We start from the raw sequence: 18,240 nt of genomic DNA on the forward strand, positions 1-18,240 counted from the left end.
CTTGGTAATATGGAAACAATTAGATGTGCCTTGTCCTTTCAGTGCTAACAGGAGATGATTCTTGTTTTCTGTATTCTTTCTATTAATAGCTGAAATGTTTTACTTTGTGAAAATAATGAAACACCAGTCCTGCTTAATTTTTTTATGAACATTTCCTAACCTTTAAAAACACTTTTATTGAAGTAATTTCTGCCTCTGCAGCTCCTCTCAGGTTTAACTATAGGCGAGGATGATGTGCAAATTACAATATGCAGATCAGTCAATCAATAATCCCGCCCCCCCCCAGCTGACGTCCAGACATCTGTGTCTCACTGCTATCAGAGTCACACTGCTCAGCCCAATCAGCTCTCTCTCCTGCATTTTTTAAATTTGAGCTCAGGGTGGGGTCAGCTAAAATCAGGGTTTTCTTTTACTCTTTAATATTAATAACCTATAGAGTATACTCTGTCCCATCACAAATATTTCCAACCATATTTCAATTCCTACAAAGGAAGGTGAGGAACTCCACCACTCCTATATTTAACAATTCATCTATGCTGATGGGTGACTACACACAATTGAAAAAAGTTCAAACAGAATGGAAAATGCAAAATGTCAATTAAGTTACATTATAATTTAGTCATAATAAGTTAAAGGTTTAAGTCTAATTACCTCTAATGTAATGTACTTTTTTTACCAGAATTACCTCAAATTATAGAAGTAAATTCAGTGTATGCAGGTTAATGGTTTATGGGAAAGCGTGTGACTTTACTGGAGTTGTGTAAAGTTTATTTCTGTAGTAGAGCACGTCTTTTCCCGTAGTCTGAGCTGCAGATCTACCGGGGTGTTCAATTTCAGATATTTTTATCCACTGGGGCTCCATTATCCAGAAAGGACACACTGCACATGATATGAGGGAAAGAAAAACAGAAAGTAAATCTACAAACTCTATAAAACCAAGCAGCTGCTCCTCATTTCTTCAGATCTGAGAGGAGCAGCTGTGAGGTAAGCCTGACTTATTGATTAATATGTTAAATGTTGTGGGTAAAAGCTGGTTTTTAGACGGTGAAGGTGGTTAAAAAGTGGATCATCCCGGTGAAAATCTGATTAAGTAAGAAAATATTCAGAAAAACATATTCACCGTCTCTACATCAACCCATGAATTAATATTCATGGCCCCGCCCACCTCGGCTCGGCACCGCCCACAAGCAGAGCTGAAGCCAATCAGCGACGCCGTCTCGTCAGATAGGAGGAGCTAACAGCACTAGGAGCTAACAGCATGCAGTTCATTCCTGTGTTATTTGTGCGAATAACACATCAGTGTTTATATACTTTACCCAGTAATTCAGAGCTAAGACACAAATGGTTAGAATTAGTCTATGAGTTAAAAGTAAAACTCCAGCCTAGGTTTTTGTTCATCCCTGGGGTGGATTTTTACTTTCTGGACCTGGACTACTACAGATTTAAATAGGATCTCCGGTGGATTTGGTGTTTTACTCTGAGAGACTCTAAGTCTAAAACTCTGAGTCTAAAACTTTAAAACTCCAAAACTAAATCACTAAATCACTTTTAACTTAGTTTTTAACCACCTTCTATTTTTTCTACCTTTTATTATTCTAATTATTTATTCTAATACTTTCTTCTATTGCTTTACATTTTAGCCTGTCCACTTATCCTTTTATTCTGAGTAATTTTAGTTCTTCTTAGTTAAAAATTGTTTTGTTTATTTGTTTATCGAATGCTTTTACCATTTAAGCTCCTTATTTTAGTTTAACCTGATTAAACACTTGATTTAAATTCATTTTCAGTCTCTTTGCATTGAAAATGAGGGTTACCCTCAATGTTTTACCAAGAGAAAACTTTATAAACTGAAATATTCAATGTTATTATGGGATGTAGAGGGAGGAATACTGTAGGTAAATCCCTTCCAGATCTTTCTTTGAGGACCACTGTTCTTGAACATGATTTTTTATCTCAATTTTTTTATATATTTATCTCCAGATCTTTCAGCTTAACAGGAAAGAAAGCAGGAACCGGATTCGCCAAAATGTCGTTCATGAAAATAAAAGACCTCCACGACTCCGGTAAGGGTTTTGATGTGATTTACACAAACTTAGTGTTATTTTTTCCTGAAAATACACCAATTTTCTTTTCTTTTTTCTTCTTCTCTGGAATAATATGATCCCATCAAACCACCTCTAAAAATATTATTATATTATAAAAACTAATTTAAATAAATATGTTAGCAAGGTTTATTTGCCTGTGTGTATATATATATATATATATATATATATATATATATATATATATATATATACAGTATATAATAAATTATAAGTGGGTCTGGCATTATTATAATGTTTTGTTTTATTAGTATTATATAAGTTTTAGTATTATATAAGTGTTGTGTCGTTAGGTCAGGGCCTAAAGTGAAGGGAGGTTTATAGAAAGATTATAAAACTGAATGATGTCAGAGTGACCTCAACATTACCACACACAAATGTGTGTAAAATTGTAAAATATTGATATTTCTTATGTTTTCTTAAGTCTAAACTCAGTGCAGTTTTGTTTTCCCACAAAATTTTACAGCACTCCATGCTTCCCTCTGCTGATGAGAACTTTTATGGAGATGCTGGATTTAATTTTCCAGCAGTATTTGGCACACTGCCCACACTGCGTACCAAAAGTACCAATTGTTCTTATTATATAATAGATTTTTGGTAGAATATGCTTCGCTTTCATCTTTGTTAATTTATTTATGAGCAATTTTGAGTAAAACCTGTAGTAAATGTTATGTTTTGTCTTTTTAGAGACCTTAACCCTTTGAACTCTAGCCTGTTTTTTGTTTTCATTTCCTCTTTCAGGTCTTATAACACAGTAATTATATCAGACAGACACATGCCCTGATCTCTTTTACTCCAGAAGACATACGGCTGCTCAAATATATCATCATTTAAAATGTAAAAGGAAGCAGAATTGTTCTATTTTCCTGCAACTGATCATGTTTTACTCAAAATTTTACCAAGCGCCTGTTTTTTTTTTTTTTTTTTACTTATTTTTGAATGTATAGACTTTAAATATATTCACACCTATAAAATATCTTTTCAAAAATGGTTAGACTAGAGTGTAAATAAAATTACACTTTGATAAAATACATGGAGAAACAGCATCAGGTGGAGTTATTTTTCTTGATAATCAATAATTTAATAAATAATTTAATAATAAAACTCAGACAGATACTAAAAGACACTCAGAGCAGCCTATACCTTTCAGTATTTTGTATAAATCAGGACACTATATACAAAAAACAATATATATGCAAAAGTCTAGATAAATAAAATCGTTAAGTGCAAAATAACTAAAAACTATATAAAGTAGTGCGCACACCATACCTAGCTTTAGTTTGAGTAAAGCAGGTAGTTTCACACTTTTTCTGTGGACACTTTTGGGTCTTTATTTAATGATATTATTCGGTTTGAAACATCATATAAATATGTTTGAAGCACTAAAGGTAAATAATATTGGTCGGGGAAGGAGATTTTTCACTTTTTTAGGTGTTTTTCTCAATGGGTTTCTTGTAGATTTAGCTTTACCGCACTGGGATGTCATTATTCACTATTTTTAGAAAGAGTAAGCTCCGCCCTTTTTTAACCATATATGGATTATGTTTATGTTTAAAGGGATTTCTGAGTAATTAAGCTGAGAACACAAATTGAGATTTTTGATGGAAAAAAAAATTGTTAAGGGTTAAAGTCAAATTGACCCCAAAGATAATAGGAAAAAAGAGGATCAACGTAATTACATTCTGTATCTTCCTCACAGGTTTTCAGAAATCCACCAGAGAATACGCAGAATTTTATAAAAAGGTGGTGCTCCTCGTCGCTCTCGCCGACAGCAACATCCCTGAACTCCAGGAGCAAATCTGTAAGCTGAGGGAAATCACCAAAGCTGTGGAGGACATCCACAGGAGTTTCACCGCCGGAAGCCTGGTGGGGGGCGTGTTCGCAGCAGTCGGAGGAATCACTGCAGCGGTGGGATTCGTCCTGGTGCCGTTCACATTTGGTGCGTCTCTGGTTGTAGCGGAAGCAGGGGCTATAGTTGCTGTAGGTGGCGGTGCAGCATCAGCCGCCTGCAACGTCTTGAGCGCCATCCATAAGAAAGTGTCGCGCGACGACATCGAAAAAGCCCTGGAAATATTTAACAAAAGACTCTCGCCCATCAACAAGTGCCTGGAGGACATCCAGATTAAACTCAAGAAGCTGCCGCGAGAGAACGAGGGTCAATTCAACCTCAGATTACGGGGAATAATGATGAAGGAAATAATGGAAACCATCGCCGAATCAGGAATGCTTGTAGGCAGGACTCTCAGATCCGTAGCCACGGTCATGACTGTAGTGTCCAGCATCTTCGTCGTGCTGGATATCTTCTTCATCGTCAGCGATTACAGAGAACTGGAGGAACTGGAGAATCCGCCCAGCAGCAGCCAAATCAAGTCCAATACGGTTCAATTCCTCCAGAAGATGAAAGAAATCATACAGACTCTTAAGCAAGCAGTGGGCGATATCAAGAGCGCCATCAAAACGCTGCAGCGCCTCCCGTCTCCACGCATGCTAACGAGCTAACATGCTAACGAGCTAATGAGAAAACACAATATGCTAACACAAGCTTCACAGCTTTACTTTACACCGTAAAAGAAGGATGAATTCGATATATACTGTATTTCTGATTTTGCTATTTATAGTTATATGTTTGAGTAAAATGAACATTGTTGTTTTATTTTATAAACTACGGACTATAAACATTACTCCCGAATTACAAATCCAAAAAAACAATATTGTCATTTAGAGCATTTATTTGCGGAATGCGAATAGAAATGGCTGAAATAATGGCAAGAAATCAATATTTGGTGGAATAACCCTGGTAGTTTTTAATCACAGTTTTAATTTCATGCATCTTGGCATCATGTTCTCCTCCACCAGTCTTACACACTGCTTTTGGATAACTTTATGCTGCTTTACTCCTGGTGCAAAAATTCAAGCAGTTCAGTTTGGTGGTTTGATGGTTTGTGATCATCCATCTTCCTCTTGATTATCTATTTTGGACTTAAGTCATTTTATTGTTAGCAGTGCTTTATACCAGTGTAAATGATTTTAGCTTCATAATTTTCTTTTTGCTTTTTATGTGGAATTAAACACAAAGTTAAAATTAATTATTTGCCCAATTACTTGGTTAAGTTCCAACGTAATTACTTATAATTGAGTGATGTAATAAAGACATTTCTTGAACATTTTCTAGTTCTGATCTTTCCTTTTTTAAACACTGCCAGTAACTGAGGGAGGGCTCTGCTCGAGGAACATGCTCAGTTGTCTCTGACTGCACTCACTCCCGTTACGAGTGGCGTGCATCAAAAAAAAAAAAAAAGTAGTAGTTATCCTTATATTTTGAGGCTAAACCCTGAACATTACAGAGCTCACTCCTATTGCCCGACACAGACCAACAACAACACTGCACTCATTTTTGCTGGATCAGCAAAAATCTGATTTATTTTTAAATCCCCTACTAAAGTAATCTTTGTGTTTAACTTCATATCCTACGCTAGCAGAACCCATAGAGTCTCAACATAAAACCAGAAAGAGTACTACACCAATAAGAAAACTTTAGGAAAGACTCCTAGCACTACAGTGGCCAAACTCTATAATAGAAATAACCTTGTGACTCTAGATAAGATAAATACTGTAAAATTTAAAAATGCAAAAATGTGTGGGTGAACATAAACAGTGTGTCTATGCTGTGGGTCCTGTAGGCTTTGGTCCATTTTGCTTGGGGCCCCCAGACGCATTGAAAGGGCCCCGTCATTAGTCGTTCCTCGCATTGCGCTTGGGAGGGGGGATAAAAGCTACATTTGCCTTTAGTGAGGAACAAAAGAAAGAATTTCATTGTATGAGGAAACTTTTCTTATCGTTTCTTACTGTGCACATGACAAACTTTTGAAAGACGTCTCTGGACAGTAGAGAGACAGTTATTGCAACAAAAGCAGAATAAACTCATTTAATATCATTTATTTTAAAAGAAACGATGACTAGAAAGTGTCCTGATGTTTTTGTCAAACACTAAATGCCTGATTATATAAAACATTGTCAGGTGGTGAGGAAGCAGGATATGAGCACTTTAATGTAAATACTGACCAGGAGAATAAACAATGACAGCAATGATCCTTCAGCAAGCATCTAAAAAAACAATCATGGAAACAAAAAGAAACTAAAAGAGGTTACAGTGAGGAGATTCAGACATTTAACCCCGTAGGTTATATCTATATTTTAATATGTGTTCTAAACCTCTAAACCTCCTCAGGGATTAAGCCTAGTCTTGGATTTATTTTAAGATTTGACAGTATTTTAAATAGAGTTTTTCTATTGAAATGAAAATATAGACAAAAACTGGGCTTAATGCCCATAAATCCTAAATAGGAATCCAGCATGATTTATTATTTCTGAATTATTATTTTTTATATATTATGTTTTATCTTTAACAGAGAGTGAAATAAACTGCTCTTTTAGCAAATATTTACTCTCCAGAAACATGTGACAAAGTGAAATAATAAGTGAACACAGCCTGAACCTCCCTTACATTACTTCCATCACTTCAGGAGATCCTACCTGTGAGGTAAGTGCCATCTATGATTTTATAAAGCTTTATAAATAAATAGATTACTGCTCACCACAGCATCCTTTGTAAAAAAAAAAATGTTTATAGTCATATGTTATATGTTATTTTCACCACTATTTAATACAATTCAAGCATAATTTGTGTGAGCAGTGTCCGACTGAACATTGAAAACATATCAAAAGTGTGATTAAAGAGAGGATTTAACATCACATTCATTTTGATGAGTGTATATAAACTGGTAAAAACAAATCTACAAATCTAAGAATCAGCTGTTCAATCTTTCAATCTTTTACTTACACTAAACTAACTAAAGTAAACTTTTAAAGTAAAGTTTTTAGACAAAACCGTTTATCACATTATCACAGTTTTAATTTGTAAACACAAAATGACAGTTTTGGTAGCAAAATTCATGTTTTATGAAACTATACTAAGCATATATTTTTATTAAGTACATTACCTGAACAAAATTAGCACAGCCAAATAAAGTGTACTTTTAAAAGTATACTGAAATACAGATTAAGCTAAGGTAACAATGTATGTTCAAGGAGGAAAGATACAATTTAATTATTCCGCATATAGGTTCAAGTACATTATTGTTATTGTTATATATTTAAATACACAATTTTCAGGAAAAGGAAGTGTGTGTTAAGCCTAGTATCATGTACAGTGGCTTGCAAATTTTTTGTGGCCCTTGAACTTTTTCACATATTGTCTTTTTATATAGTAGCTCATTACTGAGATATTAAACCAAAATTATACATGTTTTTTTATTGTAATCAAATAAAAATCTGAAAAGTGTGATGTTTCACAGTGGGGACTGGGTGTGCAGGACTCATAGTTGTCCTGTGGACAGATTCTCCTCATCCTCCTGAGCTGTGGATCTCTGCAGCTCCTCCAGAGTGATCATGGGCCTCTCGGCTCTATTTGCTGGATCTGTTAGTTTGGGTGGATGATTGGTTCATATCTTGGTAGGATTGTAGGAACAGTTGTAGAATACTTTTTCAGGTTTATTGGCTTTTAGATGATGGATTGATGAACAGAGCTGTTTGGGATGATCAAAGCTTGGGATGTGTTTTTATAATCTAACCCTGCTTTAAACCTTTATCTTCTTCTCCGCAACTTTATCTCTGGCCTGTCTGGTGAGTTTTTCATTGTTGGTCTTCATGATGCTGTGTGTTCACTAGTGTTCACTAACAAACAAACTACTGAGGTCTTCAGAGAACAGCTGTATTTGTACAGAGACTAAATTACACACAGCTGGATTAACTCTATTAACTCATTAATCTATCTATTCTAATTAAACAAAATATGACTTTTGATGGCAACTGACTGCACTGGATTTTATTTAAGTGGTTGAGAGTAAAGGGGAATGAATACTTGCATCACACTTTTTGACGTTTTTATTTGAATAAAATTTTGTAAACTATCATTTTCATTGCACTTCACGATGATGTGCTACTTTGCGTTGGTTTATCTCTTAAAATCTCAATAAGTATTGAGTGAGTATTCCAGGTTTTCTGGTTTGGCCCTGTTTATTAAAGTCAATCCAAACTTTCACTCCAGTCTGTGGCATCAAATTTGTATTCTAATTCCTCTAAGTGGAGTATTTGTACACCAATTAAGAATTGTTACAGCTTAGAAAAGTTTACAGCTCTGGAAGAAAATAAGAGAGCACTTAAAAATGTAGACCAAAGAATTCTTTGATTTTATCCAATTGAAACCCTCTAAAATATAATCAAGAGGAAGATGGATGATCACGAACCATCAAACCACCAAACTGAACTGCTTGAATTTTTACACCAGGAGTAAAGCAGCATAAAGTTATCCAAAAGCAGTGTGTAAGACTGGTGGAGGAGAACATGATGACAAGATGCATGAAAAACTGTGATTAACCCTGCTGTTATGTTAAAGTTTGGAAATCTTCATAAATATAGTTAAAAGTATTTTTTTCAGTATGAAACTTTTTCTGCTCGAGGTATGCTTTAAGGTCTGAAAGCTCTGCATCTTTTTTGTTATTTCAGTCATTTCTCATTTTCTGTAAATAAATGCTCTAAATGAGAATATTTTTATTTGTAATTTGGGAGAAATGTTGTCTGTAGTTTATAGAATAAAACAACAATGTTCATTTTACTCAAATATAAACCTATAAATAGCAAAATCAGAGAAACTGATTCAGAAACTGAAGTGATCTCTGCGTCAGAGCTGTATATCTGGACCTTGATTACCCAACTACATTTGTTATTGGAGGTCTAATGCCAGCGTATTTCTAGCAGTTAATTTTTCTGGTTTCTTCTGGTTACAGGATTGACTTTGAAGCTGAAAGTGAACTGGGCGGTACTTCATAAACATTCTGTCAACGCTCAGTTAAACAAGAAGGATCATTAAAACAATTAAATGGACTCATCAGACGAGCACAAACTACTCATCAACTCCACATACGGCAGCTCTGACAGCGATGACAGCTCTGATTCAAATCACAGCATAGAGCAGCCTCCCTCTATACACAACGGTAAGATTTATCTCATTATTTCTTTTAAATAATTGTATTTAAGCATGAAGTGCAGTGATGCGTCTCTCAGAAGTGGAGTCACCACAGGTCTAGGGTCTAGTGTATCCATCCCTATATGTTTCAGTGATGAAATAGCCCAAACAACCAATGATTTATAAAGGAAAACCATGAAAATGATCAGCGGTGCCCAAACTTTTTCATTCCACTGTAACTGTATGTTAAGTTTTGCAGCATTTTTTTTTCAACAAGTTAAAAAAATGCACTTCCACTAATTTAACTCCAATGTGCTCAACAGGGGTTCCACCAGAGGAGTCTCTCATTAGGAATATAAATTTATTTACATCCCTCTTCGACAGCAGTATCTCTGAACTCCAGAATCAAATCAATAAACTGAAAGAAATCACTGAGAGAGTGGAGAAGATTCATCGTAACACCACTATTGGAAGCCTCTCAGGAGGAGTGATTAGTGCAGTTGGAGGAATCTTGACTATCGTAGGTCTTGCCCTCACTCCATTTACTCTGGGAGCCTCACTGATTGTAACAGGAGTGGGTGTAGGAGTAGCTGTTTCTGGAGGCGTAGCAGGGGCGGCATCAAACATCACTGACCTGATTAATCAGAAAGTTTCACGAACAGAAATAGAAAAAATTCTGAAAACAGTTCAGGACAAACTTCCCCCCATTCTCAAACACCTGGAAGAAATAGAGATCAGGCTGGATGAGATACAACAATTTGACCCTACAGATCCATCAGGGCGAAAAGCACAGATTGGATTCGGATTAGGCAGAGGGGTAGGATACAGTGCAGAACTACTACGACTGGTTAACGTTGTTGAAATAGGTAAAGTAACAGCACAGGTATCTAGAACCGTAAAAGCAGCTGGAGCAGTTACAGGAGTTCTGGCAGGTCTCTTTCTGGTGCTGGACGTTGTCTTCGTTGTCAAAGACGCCAAAGAACTATACAATATTAATAATGGAAATGGAAAATCAGCCATAAGTAAATTCATTAAGGGAATGAAGGTCACTGTTGGTCAACTTACTGAAACACTGGATCAACTTCAAGGGGTCCGAAATCGATTTAATGCCTAGATCACAAGCTAACGAACAGAGCCCTTTTACGCTGCTGAAGCCGTACGTCTGGGTGTCTATGTTAATTTAGGCGCAGAGGAAGCACAGGTATCTAAAGCAGTAACAGCATTCGGAGTGATCACAGGAGCCCTGGCATGTCTCTTCCTCCTGATGGATCTTCTGCTTATTGGCTACTATCTTAAACAACTCAGAGAAATGAACAAAGAGCGGAGAAATGGAAACGGAAAATCATCCATATGCAAGTTCATTAAAGGAATGAAAGAAAATGTTGATCACCTGAACCAAACACTGGATCGACTTCAGGAAGTCAGACAGCAATTTGACGCAAAGATAAAAAAATAAAAAAATGAACTGAAACTTGTATTATCATTTTGTAAAACACTCAATCACTGTAGACCAAAGAATTCTTTGATTTTATCAAATTAAAAACCTCTGGAATATAATCAAGAGGAAGATGGATGATCACAAACCATCAAACCACCAAACTGAACTGCTTGAATTTTTGCACCAGGAGTAAAGCAGCATAAAGTTATCCAAAAGCAGTGTGTAAGACTGGTGGAGGAGAACATGATGCCAAGATGCATGAAAAAAAACTGTGATTAAAAACCAACCAGGATTATTCCACCAAATATTGATTATTTCTGAACTCTTAAAACTTTATGAATATGAATTTTTTCTCTTTGCATTATTTGAGGTCAGTCATTTCTCATTTTCTGTAAATAAAAGCTCTAAATATAATATTTTTATTTGGGAATTTGGGAGAAATGTTGTCTGTAGTTTATAGAATAAAACAACAATGTTCATTTTACTTAAACATAAACCTATAAATAGCAGAAACTGATGTGGTTAAAATATACTCAAATACTGTAGAGCATATTTTTAATATTTTTATTCTTTTGTGTATTTTGGATTTTTTTTGTACTTTATGCATCATATTTATAAGACTTTAGACTGAAGACTGAAGGCTTGTTTATGTTTTACTTTCACTTGCATGCAAGCTGCATAACTGGACAATTTTAGTGATTGGTTTAGAGCTGCAGTCATGATAAATTGTTCTTCTGTACATATATACATACATTTACATTTTCTGACAATATTGAAACTAGTTTGATTTTATTACAATATGAGAAATATTAAGTAAAATTTTGATTATTAATTGAATTGAACTGAACATACAGAAAGTGTCTTCAATTCCTTGAAAATAAAACAGTGTAAAAATTCACTGATTTTAAAGGGGCTTTATTTTCTTAAAAGGGTGGTTATCCACAGACTGCAGGGAGAATGCAGCACAGCTTAACATTAAATAATGCAGGAATGATCTGTATTTAACTTTTATTGCAAGTCAATGTAAAATGTTACTGTTTTCTGTTTAATAATAATCTAATGTTGGGTTTTACATATTTAAAAAAAACTCATGTTGTAAGACTTTGTAACTAATAGAAAATAAAATATATTCTCCAAACTGATGTGGGCAAATGAGAGTAATTAGACGGGTTTTGTCTACACCTATAGTATAGTATCTCAGTAACATTATTAAATTTATGTCAGTAATAGTAAAGCCATATTTCTTTCATTTCTAAATCATGAAACTTGGCCACAATGGTGAAAAGAGCAATTAAAACGGTGTTTACGCAAAAAAGTGTTTTAATATCCTCATATAGTTATAGAAAGAACCGCAATTAATGTATAACAAAAGATCACCTCAAATTTTTATTTGAGTAAAACATAGAATAAAAATGTTTTAAAATAAAGAGTGAATGGAATTATAAAGTAACAGTATACATATTAGTAGGAAAAATATATAGTTAAAAGAATAAGTACTAGCTAATTGGAGGCAGCATGAGATGAGATTGGATGTGTTGGTTAAAGCTGTCCTGCCCTATAAGAAACACACACCAGTCTAGAGTTTGCTGTTCTTAAGAAGCATTGCTTGATGTGATCATGCCTCACACAAAAGACCAAGCTCTCAGAAGACCTACGGGGCTGGAAAGGGTTACAAAAGTATCTCTAAAAGCCTTGACGTACATGTGTCGACGGTAAGACAGACACTACAGAGACGAATAGAGAAAGTTCTGTAAAGGTGACTGCAAGAGCACAGCACATGCAGAATGATCAACGAGGTGAGGAAGAATCCTAGAGTGTCAGCTGAAGACTCAATACAGAAATCTCTGGCACATGCTCACATTTTTGTTGATAAATCTACAATAAGGAAAACATTAAACAATAAAGAATGGAGTTCATGGAAGAACACCACGGAGGAAATGTCTGAGATCTTCTGCAATTTGATTTTAGATATTTAGGGTATAACTCTTAAAAACCTTTTTTACTCAAAACTCAAAAATACAAATTGAGACCAGCGATAAAATGTAGGGTGGAGTCAGCTAAAACAGGCCATTTACCAGATCAGATAAGATTGTAACATCTTGTAGCTCCTCAAATGCTTACAGCCAATCACAATAAGTGTTCTTACATTGAGAGCGCCATATTGGAGGAGGCAACCCAGTGTATTAATTTACACTGAGGAAGGTGATTAATACCCGATTTTCACACGGTTTGATTTGTTATAAACAGCAGAGATGTAGCAATGATTCAGGACGCTGTCACACATTAATATATATACACTGTTTTATTCTATAAACTATGGACAACATTTCTCCTAAATTCCGAATAAAAATATTCTCATTTAGAGCATTTATTTACAGAAAATGAGAAATGGCTGAAATAATAAAAAGATGCAGAGCTTTCAGACCTCAAATAATGCAAAGAAGTATAGACCATATTCCAGAGGTTTTCAATTTGTTAAAATCAAAGAAACTTGTCATTTTTAAGTGGTCTCTTACAGTTTGTAACAAATCAAACCGTGTAAAAATCAGTTCCTCAGTGTAAATAAATGCACTGGGGGTACATGGGAGACCCATCCAATATGGCGGCCACGTTGACAAGCCAACTCCAACAGCGTCAGTCGATGTGGCGTCTATGTATATGATATCTATGGCATCATCTACCCACTCAGAGAGAGTATGAATCATTGTGCTCTCTCAGACTCCGGCTGCTGATGGAGACTGTCAATACAGTTTACACTGTGGAACAACCCAGACCACCTCAAGCATTCAGTCTTTCATCTGCCATCATCTTTCACATATAATCAAACACTGAAACAACCTTGAACAAACACTGAAATGCCAAAACACACCTGAACTGAAAGTGAAACTATGTTCTTGTGTAGAGTTACGCCACCCTTATAGCAAATGTTTACTTCTATAAAAAATTCCCGCAAACCTGCAGAACAGGATCTGCTTATAAAACCATGCAAACCATCACCATCACCACCACGACCGGTCACGCTCTGGTGAACACAACCTTACTGACGCCAATTCTTACAAACCACGTGATTGTGTGTGTGTGTGTTCGTTAAGAGAAAGAAAAAGTAACAATAGACGGGGATTCCACCACAACTAACACTATATAACAACATTCACCATGAAGATTCACCACTGTCCACTCCACCGATCATCCACTCGCTTCAGACCAGCTCACACTCAGAATTCACCAGTACGGTAAGTTCTGTCCAAGATACAACTAGATACATTATTACTGCATACCATTTTATACTACAATTACATAACTAATAAACATATTTAAACAACATACAATGTAACTCTTACGTTATACTTAATTTTACTTAAAACATATGGAAAATGTTAGATTTATGTACTTAAAATATATAAAAAAACATTAATATTATGCTTTTATCAAATGTTTGAAAGTAAAATTTCATCATACTTTTAAAAAAATAGACCACTATGAAGTACACTTTCAGTTTAATGTAATTCGATATCCTTCTAAAATACCTATTTTCAAATATAATTTTGTACATTTTTAGCAAAGTGTGTTAAAAACAGCTGTTACAGCAGTAGTTCCATTTTAGCACTCTTTAAATATACTGATTAATAATAATGTGGCTACAAGAACAGTTTAGTGCACTATAGTATAATAATGCTTAGTGTACTTTAATCCACTTTTATTCACTAGGGTTGGTGAATTATGGTGACTTGGAGGTCAATATATCATGCAGCCTTACTGCTCACTAGTGTAGGAATATACAGTACCAGTCAAAAGTTTGGACACAGCTCAAATTCAACATTTTTTGTATTATTTTAAAATGTTCTGCATTGTAGATTAATACTGAACTCCTCCACATTAAACAAAGCAAAGTCTGTTTTATGAGGTTATGAGTCACCTGGAATTCAGGCTTTCAGTTAACAGCTGTGCTAGACTCATCAAGAGTTAATTACTTAATTTAAATCCAATTTGTATACAGTGAAAAGCTCTATATGAGTAATGTTCTAATCCAGATTATGAGAAGCAAAATCTACTCAACTAAGCAATACTATATTATAAAATATTATGTATTATAAAATAATTTACATGCCATAGATACATAATACCTTATTACTCACTCAACAATAATTTGGATTATTTATATTTATTAAAATAAACAAGCAATATTACTAAATGGGATTGTGAAAATATATAAATAAGATCATTTGAAAAATGGTATTGTGTGTGTGATTATTAGTCTGTTAGCAGAACAAGACATTACCCAGAAGTCTATTTTATTGCAGTATATTGTTATTTATTATTATTGTTGTGATTAATTTCTCTCATCACTGACCTCGCGTGTAAAGCTGGTGTTGTGCTAAATTCAACACCCCCGCCAGGAAAAGCCCCCTCTCTCGGGAGCATGTACCCACGTCTTCTTGGCTTTAACTTTACTTAGAAAATGGAAAAAATACCCAAGATACTGTTCTAAGCTACGCTGACTCGTAAGAAATTAGGAAAAAGAAACAGGTCACCTAAAGCCTCTCCAGAGAGGGGGTGCTTTTCCTGGCGGGGGTGCTGAATTCTGCACCATAATATCTTGTCTAAATCTGTACCCCCGCCATGTAAAGCACCCTCTCTTTTGGCAGCGCGTACTCATTGTCCTTCTGATAAAAGCAGGGATGATTGCTTTAGCTAACTTTACTTAGTAACATTGCACCCGAGAGGGGGCGCTTTTTTCTGGCGGGGGTGCTGAATTCGGCACCATAGTATAGTGTCTAAATGTGCACCCCAGGAAAAAGCACCCTTTCGATGTTGCGTATGTACTGTCTTCTTGATAAAAGAAGAGATATGGTTGCTTTTCATGGCAGGGGTGCAGATTTCTGCGTTTTTGGGAAGTGATGTGTTCCCCCTTGTTCCTACACCAATGATGAGAAATTTAACAATGTTTTGAAATGGTTCCAGGAAGGGTAGCCTGTAACGTTACAGAAAGTGTTCCAGGAACGTTCTGACAAAGTTATATTATAATAGTGTGCAACACAATGTTACTAAAACATTTCTCTCATAACGTTCTCAGCTAGATGGGTACTAAAGTTCTAGATGTTTCAAAACTCTTTAGGAACTGCAAAGTTTAACTGGGAGCAAATCTCTCCAATCTCTGTGGATCTCTCGCTGCAAACTGCTGCCTGACCAAGCACCTAATTACAGCCAACACCTCTGATTGGCTTAATTTGTGGACCAATGAAGTGACTTATTAGTAACAGACAAATGGTTACTAAAGTCATGCTGTGATGTAACCTTCTGTGCTTTTTTTACTTTTGTTTTATTTTTTCATTTTAGGGTTTATTAAGGATGCTACAAGGATAACTTCTGAAAATCACTGCAAGCAAATACTGCAAATACTACAACATGGCGTCAATGCGGCTGCTGTCGTCAAGACTGCTAGCTTTGGTCCAGTACAGGGAGTGGACTAAAAGTGAAGTAACCGATTTGTTCATTGCTCTGGCGAAGCGACACAAAGACAAAACAGACCATGAGTTCGTCGTACAGATGCTAAAAACCCTTTATCAAATAGAAATTCACAAAATCGCCAAATCAGAACTGACCATCCAATCTGTGGAAAATATTGACGCTCAGGTAAACAAGATTGTCAAAGAATCGAAGGAAAAAACCCTCAAAGAGATCCTTCAAGAAATCCGCGAACAAGGAAACGTCGATGAGAAGATTTTAGAAGATGTGGAAGATATTGTATCGGTTGTTGACTTATGGAGCAGATCCAATCCACATTCACTTCCAACCTTAACTGAAAAACTGTGGAAAGACAAGAAGCTGGCTTTGTGTAAGCTGTGTGAAGCAGTCAAAAAGACGACAAAGTGGTTCCCCAGACTGACTCAGATGGTGAGCTGGTGCATCCTGGTTTTTCTGGATCGAGTCGGCTCGTCCAGGTCGGTACTGGAGAGGGAAAATCGTGCATAGTGGCCATGTTTGCTGCATACAGTGCCCTCACTGAAGGAAGTGTCGACATCATCTCCAGTTCCCCTGTACTCGCCGAAAGAGACGCCCAAGAGTGGCGCTCGTTTTACCAGGAACTGAACGTCACTGTGGACGTCAACTCGGATAAACAAGAAGGCGAAGACCCCATAGACTCTCTGAGGAAGTGCTACAAATGCCAAGTGGTCTATGGCACTACTGACTGTTTTGCAGGCGACTGGTTGAGACATCACTTCCACAGACAGAACATAATGCCTGATAGAAAGTTCCAGAGAGTTATAGTAGACGAGGTTGACTCGCTCATGTTGGACAAAGGTCTGGAAGTTGTCTATTTGAACACTGAAATGCCTGTCATGCAAGCGTTAACCTTAATCCTGGCAGAGATCTGGTTTGTCGTCAACCAGCTTGAACATCTTGACAACGGGAAAACACTCGGATTGGTCCAACCCTTTTTCCAGCTCTTGTCTGAAAATCTTGGGGCAGATGCAGATCTCGATGAACTTGGTATCTTACGAATGGCGGAGGATTCAGGATTCACACCTATTGGATGTACACAGCGCATTCGGGAAAATTCCCAAAACACTGTACAGCAGTTAAAAGACGTCAGTCCCGAACAAACCGTCGCTTTTTTCAACATGTTTAACAGGATTTTCTCTCAGTACAAGTTCAAACTGTACCTCCAGGAGGATGACAGAAGACTGCAGGAACTTCCCAGTAATGAAGTTTGTAGAGAAGCTACAAACTTGCAAGTGATGCACATCCTTGTCCTCAAGTCTGGAATGTGCCGGTTGGTGTTCACGGATAAGGAGACCATGTTCAAGTCTCTGAAAAACAAGGTTACAGCTGGAATTATATCTGTGGTACAACCAGACAAGGAAGAGTCCTCAATTCCTGGTTTTCTGAGGCACATCAACAGTAAGCTACAAACTTGGATCGAAAATGCAATTCACGCCAAATCCATGACACTAGGGGACGAATACGTCCTACATGCCGATGGCGTAGTTCCTGTAGACTACCGCTCAACAGGTGTTGTGCAGAACAACATGAAATGGGGGGATGGACTGCAACAGTTTCTCGAGATGAAGCACCAAACCAGACTGACCGACATGAATGTGATCACCAACTTCAAGTCAAACGTCAGCTTGTTCAAGAGTTACAAAGACCAGATTTATGGGGTAACAGGGACCCTGGGAAACCAAGCCGAACTTGACATGCTCCAGAAACTGTATCCAGGCATGAAGACGTGCAACATCCCCTCATTCAAGAAAAGAAAGCTTTATGAGAAGAAAGGCATGGTCGTCGCGGAAGAAGCTGAATGGATCCAGACTATCTGTGCTGAGGTTACAGAGCAAGTGAGGTCAACAGTCTACCGAGGTGCGAGAGCAGCACTGGTCATCTGTGAAACCATCAATCGAGCAGAAACGATCCGCACAGCCCTGCAAGAAACGATTCCAAGGGCGAAACTGAAACTCTACACCAACAACAACATGGACAACTCTTGGGTGACGAGCAGCAAAGTCGAGGAAGGTTGGGTCATCATTGCGACTAACTTAGCCGGACGTGGGACAGATCTCAAGATCTGCGACGAGGTAAACGAAGCAGGGGGACTCTTTGTGGTCCAAACCTTCCTGCCTCTGAACGTACGTGTGGAGCAACAGGCCTTTGGTCGAACTGCCCGGCAAGGAAGT

At 36.7% G+C, this 18,240-nt stretch overlaps 2 protein-coding genes across 2 annotated transcripts; both read left to right on the forward strand.

Moving 5' to 3' along the window:
- The first annotated feature begins 32 nt into the window (after positions 1-32).
- Positions 33-5,264, forward strand: LOC111188475 (apolipoprotein L3-like). Its single transcript, XM_049472137.1, has 2 exons — positions 33-2,063; positions 3,802-5,264. The coding sequence occupies exons 1-2, from the start codon at positions 1,868-1,870 to the stop codon at positions 4,599-4,601; spliced, it is 996 nt and encodes a 331-aa protein (XP_049328094.1). The 5' UTR covers positions 33-1,867; the 3' UTR covers positions 4,602-5,264.
- Positions 5,265-8,956: 3,692 nt separating this feature from the next.
- LOC125787645 (apolipoprotein L2-like) lies at positions 8,957-10,909 on the forward strand. The gene is made up of 2 exons (XM_049472147.1): positions 8,957-9,154; positions 9,450-10,909. The coding sequence occupies exons 1-2, from the start codon at positions 9,040-9,042 to the stop codon at positions 10,238-10,240; spliced, it is 906 nt and encodes a 301-aa protein (XP_049328104.1). The 5' UTR covers positions 8,957-9,039; the 3' UTR covers positions 10,241-10,909.
- The last annotated feature ends 7,331 nt before the right edge of the window (positions 10,910-18,240 follow it).

Source organism: Astyanax mexicanus, chromosome 25 (genome assembly GCF_023375975.1).
Source record: "Astyanax mexicanus isolate ESR-SI-001 chromosome 25, AstMex3_surface, whole genome shotgun sequence".
Taxonomy (NCBI): Eukaryota; Metazoa; Chordata; class Actinopteri; order Characiformes; family Acestrorhamphidae; genus Astyanax; species Astyanax mexicanus.